The 10879-nt window shown below is 40.8% G+C and overlaps 1 protein-coding gene across 1 annotated transcript; it reads left to right on the top strand.

Annotated features, from left to right (window-relative positions):
- Nucleotides 1–430: 430 nt before the first annotated feature.
- On the top strand, nucleotides 431–10621 carry LOC134881686 (alcohol dehydrogenase class-3 chain L-like). Its single transcript, XM_063909202.1, has 9 exons — nucleotides 431–584; nucleotides 1005–1106; nucleotides 5311–5452; nucleotides 5528–5615; nucleotides 6182–6308; nucleotides 6912–7112; nucleotides 8248–8508; nucleotides 9354–9489; nucleotides 10479–10621. Exons 1-9 carry the CDS (start codon nucleotides 567–569, stop codon nucleotides 10619–10621), a joined length of 1218 nt encoding a protein of 405 aa, XP_063765272.1. The 5' UTR covers nucleotides 431–566.
- The last annotated feature ends 258 nt before the right edge of the window (nucleotides 10622–10879 follow it).

Here is a 10879-nt window from a genome sequence, read left to right on the forward strand (position 1 = left end):
GAGTATTTTACAAGAAATTTCCCCTTTAGGTGAGGCATTGGAGGATCGAGTGTCCTTGTAGGGTTATAAAATGAAGGGCAGTCCCTTATCTATGCAGAGGCAAGGTTATATAATGCCTTGTAAATTATTAAAAGCTATTTGAGGGAGACCAGTAAAAAGAGAATTGCAGTCGTCCAAGCAACTATTAATAAAAGCATGTAAAACCATTTCATCAGCATTCAAAGTCAAAAATGGTCTGATCCTGGCAATGTTCCTTAACTGGAAAAATGTCAGGAAAAAACATTATAATGAACTGTCCCAAACTATATTTCCTACTCCTCAATAATTTACTAAACATTTTAAAGTAAATGGCAAATTTTCTAGTTGGGATATAACAACAAAAAAAATACATGCTTTAATTTCCCTATGCTCTTCTTTACCTCAAAATCAGGAAGTTGGGAAGTTGGGCAGAAAAGTGTTTGGACGCGGCTGGCACAGGAAGAGAGCTTCTTTGTGATTGGTCTAAACTCTGACAAGGCTCTCGCTCTTATCTAACCATGCGAGAGAGATTCCAGTTATGAAACAGCATGGCCACCGAAGGGAAGGTAAGCACTCTGACTTCTCCTCACATGCAGTGACATCAGAATATATATAAAAGTTTAGCTTGAGCTGTTCTATACACATTAACATTGCCTGGACTTCCTCTGCTCAGTCTAGCGGAACAGAGGCAATGTGTCTCCAAAAGGTGTGGAACATGCTATTCATTGGTACAAATGTTGTAGTTAACCTTAATAAAGAAACAGAACAACGTGAATTCTTAAGGTTCAGCCTTTCTTTAGTTGAAATATGTTTGCACATGGGGTGGGGGAGGGTCAAAGTTTGCCCTGAAGACAGTTTTTAAGGGTGTGTTAACTAGCGTGTTAACAGAGCAGAAAAAGCTAATGGTAAATTGATTGTGGATTAAATTACCACAGGGTTGTTGTCATAGCAGAACCATGCCAGATTAATTGGATGTTGTGTTGTAGGTGATCCGGTGCAGAGCTGCGGTAGCATGGGAGGCCGGGAAACCTCTGGTGATGGAGGAGGTGGAGGTGGCACCTCCTAAAAGTGGGGAAGTTCGCCTTAAGGTAATGAAACAAGCAAGATGTTGTGATATTAATCCTCATTAATATAAAATAGGCTACTGTAAGAAATGTTCGTTTATTTGAAGCCCAGGAGTCGGTTTAAAAGAAAGAAAGCAAACCTCTCTTAAAAGTTATAAAAGGAGTGTTTAATAATGGATGCAGTAGTAGGTTTTACAAAAGCTTCACAGCTGTGGCTCAATAGCCCGGGACACGCGTCCACAGGCCACTGACTGCTCATCAGTAATTACTGTCTGGCGGTCCGGAACAAAAGAGAGATCGATTTCACAATCCTAACATGTTTTATAGAACCACCCCTTTCCGACCATACAATAAACAACTTCAAAATAAGACGCGCCCCGCTCTCGTGTTCTCATTGGTTGGTAGCGGGGGGCTGGATCCTGTTGGCCGCTTGTCACATGGGGTTCTCCGGGTTCTTCTATAGGCTGACGTCGTCGGGGGCAGGTCCTCTTATGACGTCACCTTCGCCATCTTGTTAGCGAAGTCCTGGAGATCTCAACTACAATATTCTATTATGCAATTCTTCTGAGGTTTATCAGGTATTAATCATTGCAGCATCAATGAGTGAGAGGTAGAGGCGGTGTGTTTAGTATGTAACTCCACTGGTCCTTCTCCCTCTACTCACATATACAATACAATAATAGCTTTATGCTATCTGAGGCTAAAAACAACATCCTGTATTACTACCGGAAGTGGACAAATATGATCCGTCCAGAAACAGTGAATTATCCATACCTGCAAACTAGTCACCTTTCGGCGAAATTCGCCGTTTTCAACTCAAAATATGTCATTGACGTGAATCGTGTAGATCCGAAGTTTTTTTTTTAGGGGGGGGGGGCTGACCGACGACTGACCGACCAACCATAGACTGTATAACCGACTGTATAATGAGCAAGAAACAAGTTTGCTATCTTCACAGTAAATAAAATCTTTGTTCAAATGACTCGTGTTCCACGACCACCGACCAATCATAAGCAAGATAAACCACAGCGCGTTTTTACCCATCGGTCCCTCTTGGAGTGGAGTGCTCAGTCGTCAGCGAGTGGTTCTTCTGGACAATTTTCGGGATATGTTACAGATACAAGTTTTGAGGTAAATCTAGTATCAGCTAATCTGGCAAAAACATTGTATGCTGTATCATTTTAATGTTGCTGAAGTAAAATTATTTGAGCCAAATAAAGTGTATTAACATGCTTCAGCTTATCAGCTTGTTAGGTTGCTAGCTAACCTCAGTGGATTGTGTTAAAGTTAGCCTAGCTAGACCAGTTCTACGTCACCTCGTTCAATGCGAACAGAATACGTTTGTGAAGGCTGATCTCCACAGCATGCACATCCTGTTACCTGATATCAGTGTCATGGGGACCATCATTGATCAACGATCAACGTCAATGAAGATCTCCACCCTCAGTGCTGTGCAGACTGTTAAATACACTTTGCAGACCAGGAACCAGACTGGGGTGGAAATGTTCAGAAGGGATGATTTGAAGTTTGGGGAGGTAGATAGGAGGTTGTGTTCTAACATTAGTGCAGCTGGAACTAGGGACAAAGCCCAACTACAGGAAAATCAGCTTGTAATCAGAGAAAGGAGGGTTGAGTTTGGCTGCCAGCCATCTACCAGTGCTGCTAGTAATAGGGCAGAGGTGGTGGAGAACGATAGTGTGGCCCGAAAGAGGCACATTGCCAAGCAGCGAAAACGGGCCCTTGAAAGGCTGGTCCAGGCCAAAAGGAGGAAACAATGAAAATAATATTATGTTGATATGCTGCCAAATTTGGCCAATGGGATTTACTGTTGACCTGTCCTGAATGCTTTTCACCAGTTTACGGGTCAATAAATGTGCCATTGTTACCATAAGAACAGGTTGTCTTTTCCCTTTACTTTCTTATGGGAGTACACCAGAATGCTTCATTTACATGTTAAAATAGCAAAATTTGGCTAGGGGGCAATGCCCCCAGACCCCCCTACAACGGTTTAGTTTGTCACCTTTTTCAGCCCTTCTGAGTTTGCAGGTATGCGTTTTGGTCAGAGCTATGAAGAGAATATATTTGAGGAAGCTCATACATATGATGGATCACCTGCTGCCACCAGATGCTGACACAGACCAAGAAATTCTGCGTTTCAATGTTGACCAGGCGCTTCCCAGTTTTCAGCATGGAGAGGATGTTGTCAAGTGGTGGGCCGTCGTCTTCAATACAGGGAAGTACCCTGCACTGTGTCAGGCAGTCAAGGCTGCCCTCTCAATGTTCCATGGTGCCCTGGTTGAGTCTTCCTTCAGTATCATGGGGACCATCATTGATCAACGATCAACGTCAATGAAGATCTCCACCCTCAGTGCTGTGCAGACTGTTAAATACACTTTGCAGACCAGGAACCAGACTGGGGTGGAAATGTTCAGAAGGGATGATTTGAAGTTTGGGGAGGTAGATAGGAGGTTGTGTTCTAACATTAGTGCAGCTGGAACTAGGGACAAAGCCCAACGACAGGAAAATCAGCTTGTAATCAGAGAAAGGAGGGTTGAGTTTGGCTGCCAGCCATCTACCAGTGCTGCTAGTAATAGGGCAGAGGTGGTGGAGAACGATAGTGGGGCCCGAAAGAGGCACATTGCCAAGCAGCGAAAAGGGGCCCTTGAAAGGCTGGTCCAGGCCAAAAGGAGGAAACAATGAAAATAATATTATGTTGATATGTTGCCAAATTTGGCCAATGGGATTTACTGTTTACCTGTCCTGAATGCTTTTCACCAGTTTACGGGTCAATAAATGTGCCATTGTTACCATAAGAACAGGTTGTCTTTTCCCTTTATTTTCTTATGGGAGTACACCAGAATGCTTCATTTACATGTTAAAATAGCTACATTTGGCTGGGGGGGATGCCCCCAGACCCCCCTACAACGGTTTAGTTTGTCACCTTTTTCAGCCCTTCTGAGTTTGCAGGTATGATTATCTTTTAAAGTTCCGCTCCAATATATTGATTATTTCTAACAATACCCACAACTGCAAGAGAAGCAAGTTGACGCATTGGGTATGTTCTTACTCAATAATTCAACTATAATCAGTCAAAGGCACTCAAAGACAGGTGAAAACAGAAAAAATATGGTGATCCAGAAATCTAAAACGTGTTTTCATGGGATTATGATTTAAAAACGGGTGGGAAAGGGCTGTCGGAGAGGTCAGTGGTTAAAGCTGGCAGCCCATATGTGGTTATTGCTGACTACTACTATGGTTTGAGCCCTCTCCCCCTTCCAACTCTAAACATCTCTATTAAAGGCCCAAAAACACCTTGTAAAAGAAACTGGTGGGAAAAAAACTTTTGCAAGGATACCCTTATTAAATTCCTCTGAGAAAATGTCATCTCTCCAACAGGTTGGAATACTTTTATAATACTAATTTCAGCCACAAGAGGCTGTAGTGCAGCACTATCCAAAGTTCTTTGTACAATTTAATAGCATTCATGTTTTCTTACAGGTAGGTTAAAATGTTCGGATGAACTCTAAACACAAGGTTTATAGTACTTATGCACTTTTTAATTTGATCACCAATAATCTTTTATTTTTTATCATGGCAGAAAACTGCCTTCAGCTTCTTGTGGCTAAACGGAGTATTACAACAACAATTAAAACAGCAAAAATCATTTACATTTCTCCTTTTGAGTTAAAAATATGAAACTTAAAAAGAGATCAGCATAAATAGATACAGGAGGGAAAGCAAGTTTGAGCAGACAAAGAAAATGTTTTTTTCTCACTTGCATGTCAGGGCTGCCCTCCAGTACCTGTTACTAATTGCATACTAATTGCGTATTACTAATTGCGTATTACTAATTGCGTATATATATATATATATATATATATATAAATATATATATATATATATACTGTTATCTACCTCATATAAAGACCAGCTCCACCTTAAAGGTTATCTATAGTGTTTGTTCCCTCATTTAGTGTGTGCACAGGACAACACTACACTGTACTTTGCACCATTTCTGGTTATCCGAAAGTGTCTGCTTTACACCAGTAATATAACCTCTTATTAATGTATTCTACAAGTTAGTAATTCTACAACCTAAATAGACTATTTAAATAATTACTGGCAACATTTGATTCATGAACTGATTTCTCCATGTTACAGCAGTTTTCATCTTCAGATGAGGTGAATATTTGAATGGATTGACCATTGATCAGATCTTTTATTTCAGATTGCGGCCACAGGGATCTGTCACACTGACTCCTACACACTCAGTGGCTCCGACCCTGAGGGGGTATTCCCTGTAGTACTGGGCCACGAGGGAGCCGGAATCGTGGAGAGCATTGGGGAGGGGGTCACCAAGTTTCAAAAAGGTTTTCTTTATCTTCTTTCCATTATGATTTTTGCACTTGTAGATGCTCAAATGTAAAATCTTTTTTTTCTTTCAGGGGACACAGTCATACCCTTGTATATCCCACAGTGTGGTGAGTGCAAGTTCTGTAGGAATCCCAAAACCAACTTGTGTCAAAAGATCAGGTAAATGTCCTAAAAACGTTCTTTATCAGGAGAGAGTTTGTTTGTTGTTAGAGCTACTCCGTTTTACGGATCATTAGAATTATAAATTACACACGCAGATATTTGTTCAGACTATTTTTCTCTGCAAGTTCTATAGGAATGCTAAAGCCAACTTGTGTCAAAAAAAAGATAAATGCCCTGAAAACATAAGTGACAGTCTGTTACACGCCATTGCCGAATTCTACGCGTTTTTGGCAGCTAGTTTACAGTTGTAAGGATACACTTTTAACAAGATACTAAGGGCTCTTCATAAACTGACTTTTCATGTATTTGTTCGGGCTGGAAGTAGCCAGAGCCAGACTGCCCGTTCTTACTTTGAAATGATGTCATAAGCAGTTATCACCTGCTATCCGAAGTTGACCTATTGACACACGTAGATATGGACGTTAGGACTAGCGGAAAGTCTGTTTTTAAAAAGTGTGTAAAATGCAATTTAGGCTACCTTTACACGGAAACGATCTGAAACAAAAACGCAAAAGTGGCGTTTCGTTTTCACTTTTAAATCTGCATTTAGACGAGCGTTTTAGGGTGAAACGCTTGGTCGTCTACCACCTCATTCATGAAGTTATCCCACCACTGAGAAGTCCTCCCAGGTCTCACCCACAGCTGTCTAGGTCGCCTGCTCTCTCTATGAACTTCAAGAATTTCGAGAACGTAGTTCATATTTTTGGTCTGTTCTTTACTACTCTCGCTCATCATTGCTGTTATCTGATGAAATGACTCTTGAACGTCAATTACAGCGCCTAAGGCGAGTTGAAAGTCCGCAGGGACGGACATGTTGATAGCCTTCTAATGTGTTTCCCTCGGTTTTCTGGCGCTTTATTATGCTTGTCACGTCATTTCTATGTGACGAGAAACGAAGTTTTGCGTTTTTCATCCTTTACACGGTGGCGCGACAGTGGAGCGTTTTCAAGAATTCCACTCTGGAGGGTGGTTTCACTTTCTTGCGTTTTCATCCCCCCAAAACGCCGTTTCCATCTAAACGATATAGTGCATCCGCAAAAATATTTTGCGTTTTTAAGCCGTTTTCGTTTCCGTGTAAAGCCACCCTTAGTAAATCTAGAGTTGAGATCTATAAATGCCTTTTGCCTGATCGAAAGCTGTAATTTTTTTTCACAAATGCTTCAATTTATTTATTTTAGCATTTGTAGAAGGTATTTTAAACAGATTACACACTTAATATACACTATACACTATAAATCTACCTCCATAGCTGCTGGTCAGCTGTCACAACTGCACTTGTATCTTACTCTCCAGGCTCAGTCAGATGGAACAACCCGTTTCTCCTGCAAAGGCAAGAGCCTCTTCCACTTCATGGGCTGTAGTACATTCTCCGAATACACAGTGGTGGCGGAAATCTCACTGGCTAAAGTGGACCACATGGCCCCTCTGGATAAGGTGTGTCTGCTGGGCTGCGGCATCACCACAGGCTATGGAGCTGCTGTAAACACTGCCAAGGTCAGTCTGCCGCCCCTGTGTCACTGTGCTGTGATGAAAGTCAGAGTGGTGGAAACAGAAAACATTTAGGCCTAGATTGCTCTGAATGTCTCTCAGTGATCTATCTGGGGCCGCACTGAATAGTTTGAAACTGAATTCCTAATGTTATAACTCAATATTCGAATGCTGCACAGCTTTAACTTTGTAGGTTTATCTATTATCCAAAGACGGTAGTTACAAAGAAAAACCTGAGACCGTTATATCAAGGGTCTCATACTATTTGTCAAGTTAGATTTCGGTGGTGGCTACGAAGGATTGCTTCCGGACTTGTCTTATCTAAAGATTTTCGATATTTTCAAGAGGCTGAACCCTAAACCCAAACTTTTTTAGAAATAGATAATGTAATCATGTTAAAAATTCCCAACATGTTTTAGCTAACAAAGGGTTCTGCTACAATCCATTTTTCACTAAAAAGGTGTTTACTGTGGTAATGATACACTGGAGGCACGCACCTGACCTCCAATGGAAAGTATCTTACAAGACAATATACAGTATCATTTATAAATTTGCAGAGCGTCAAACCTTTTTTTTTTAGGGTAAAGACAACAAAAGCATCATAAAATAACTCAATAAAAGATAAACAGTAAAGCCATAGCTTTCTTACCTAATAAAATATCTCAACAACTATTGCAATATTTGGCAAACATTTTGAACACCCCTGTGAATATGTATTATTTGTTACGGTACATTTTAAGATTTTAAGTGCAGTGACTCATAAACTAACTATACATGTAGAGATCCCTTATATGTTGATAACAACTAATTATATATCCATCACCCCCTGCTGTACTATCAAGAAATGTTAACATGCTTACACACCAAGATTTGATGCTAAATGCTACATCATTATGTTACATTGTCTGTGTTAGCATATTAGCATACATACAATTTGGTTAAACATGGATTTAATATGTCCATCTGTTACTCTTTAACCTACATCTGATACCAGTTAAAACACAGCTAAAGCCTAAAGAAACAAACACATGCAAAACCGTTCTAATCATTTGGTGGCATTCAGTTAAGGTTCCACATCTTATCTTCGCTGTGATGCGCAGAAAGGTGCTCACATGTATTTACCTCTCCTTCGCGCTTTTAGGTGGAGGCTGGCTCAACCTGTGCCGTGTTTGGCCTGGGGGCGCTGGGCCTAGCAGCGATCATGGGCTGTCAAGCAGCCGGGGCAGCCAGGATTATTGGAGTGGATCTCAACCCAGATAAGTTTAAAACTGCTCAAGAGTTTGGTGCCACAGAGGTCGTGAACCCGAAGGACCACAGCAGGCCAATCCAAGAGGTCCTGGTGGAGATGACAGATGGAGGCGTGGACTACTCCTTTGAATGCGTGGGCAATGTGGCAATAATGGTGAATTATACAATATTATTGACCGTCCCCTCAGTTATTCATCTCTGCATGCTGAGTAACCACTGGAATACATATGGCTTAATTGAAAGTGCTTTATAAAACATATATTTCCATCCGCAATTTTAATGAAGACAGCAAGAACACTTGAAATTCCAGGAAATGTTGATAAAAAAATATTAAAATAAGACGTTATTTTACTTAAGTGTATTATGTAAGAAAACCTAACAATGTAACCTTAGAAAAGAGAAAAGCTAGATTTTTTTTGTATCAAAAATCTGTCCTCTGATCAGGTATTTTATTCATAGGAAATCCTGTCTTTTATTGAGCATATTCAGGCAGCAGTCTATAGACCAAGAATAAAACACATGAGCACATTACGTAATTTCATTTTGCAAGCCTGTATTTATAAGATATGAAAAATGAATGTTCTTTGCAGTTACTATCCCCTGTAGCTGCAATAGCAGATGGCTGAACAACCAGATTAACTGCCGAAAACAAATTGGAGTTTCCTGTATTATTGGTAGTTGCTAGGCTTGAAGGAAAAGAAGCAATTCAATCGTCTTGAATCACTAGGGGGCCAAAAGTGAAGGTTTTTACATTCAATGATTATATTAAATATGCTATACATTTAGAATTCAGATTCAGTGTTTTTTTAACACAATTCTATTCTTGGCAGGTTGAGAAATTTTACATTGAATTCTTCACGGCACCTCCCACTCCACTCAAGTACATAACAAACACAATGGAGAAATGTCAAGCTAAATTAGGGTGATGTTGAAGCGGTATTGTTCTGCTTGGATCAGGTAGAGGTGATACGTGTATCTGATATTGTGTCTTGGTTGCAGAGGGCAGCCCTAGAGGCCTGCCATAAAGGCTGGGGCACCAGCGTCATCATCGGGGTGGCAGCAGCCGGACAGGAGATCTCAACTCGGCCCTTCCAGCTGGTGACCGGGCGCACATGGAAAGGCACTGCTTTTGGAGGTAACAAGCTGCTTGTTGTTCGACAGACTTTTCTTGAGATGCTGATGTGAAGGGGTTCTTTATTAAACATAAAAGACAAAACTGCTATGAATGCAATTCCAAACAGACACCTGGCACTGCAGTCACAAACAGATCTCATGTACCCTTTTTTAACTGAGGCTGTTCCATGGCCAGATCCTAATTTACAATAAGTTTCTGCTATGTTACCGCTGCAGAGGTGCCATCTTTTGGCCCTGAAATGTGGTAAAACTGTAGCAACAACTATTTGCCTGAGTGGTACCAAGAGCTGCATACGTCTGGGGCTTACGTCAGAGGCTGGGGCTTGATCTGGATAGGAACAACCATTTAAGACGAGAACAATTCAAAGTATGAAGTGGTTGGAGTAGAGTAAAAAAATGTTGGAAACAAAAAGTTCTTACATGTTTGCCAAGACTTTTTTTTCTTCTTTTTCTGAAAACCTTGAAATATGACTTGGGCAATTATGCTATGAGGCTAAAAATATGTCGTTTATGGGACATTTGACGAGAGGAGAACGTATACTTGCAATTAAATTTGACTTTGTGAGTATAAAAGCAATTTCAGCATAGCTCAGACACAGTCCGAAATAGTTGTTATTGTAAGAAATTTGCATTTGTGTTGCTGGGCAATTAAGACACGTAAATGGCCATGACATGGTACCTATTGGGCTCTAAATGGTAGAAAGGCGCTTAGGAGGTTCACAAGTTGATCCAAAGTCAAACAACCCCAGCATGGAATTCGAACTGGACTCTTTAGTGGAAAAGGATAATAATGCAAAATGAAAAGTAGTCATCCACTTTCTGCAATAAGTGCTTGTGGCCCAGAGTTGTAGTCTGGCTGCGTTTACACTTCTTCTGACGGGTGAGAATAAGAAATGACATTCTGTAACCTGCCCTGTCTACAGCTTTCGTGATGGAACCACTGCATTTCTTTACTGTGTACTTTAATGAGCTGTTTCTTACTTTTCCCAGGATACAAGAGTGTCGAAAGTGTTCCAAAGCTTGTTGAGGAGTACATGAAAAAAAAACTCAAAGTGGATGAATTTGTGACTCACACTCTGCCCTTTGAGAAGATCACTGAAGGGTTTGATCTCATGCATGCTGGGAAATGGTAAGCCTCAGTTTAAGATGTGTTTTGAATCTGTTTGTTCTGTTAACGTGGGGATCGAGTGTCCCTCTGGGTTTTGTCTGTTGAGGCTGAATGCGTCACTGCTGCCCTCTGTTGAGGACAAAGTCGAGATGTGATGACACAGGATTTCATAATAGATTGCACCATGAGAGGTCTCTTTTCAAATAGAAGTGCTAATTAAATCAAAAATGTGTTAAGCTTCAATAGGACACAATCTAATCCAATTCTAATCTTTTCAGCATTC

This window comes from Eleginops maclovinus, chromosome 19 (genome assembly GCF_036324505.1).
Source record: "Eleginops maclovinus isolate JMC-PN-2008 ecotype Puerto Natales chromosome 19, JC_Emac_rtc_rv5, whole genome shotgun sequence".
Classification (NCBI taxonomy): domain Eukaryota; kingdom Metazoa; phylum Chordata; class Actinopteri; order Perciformes; family Eleginopidae; genus Eleginops; species Eleginops maclovinus.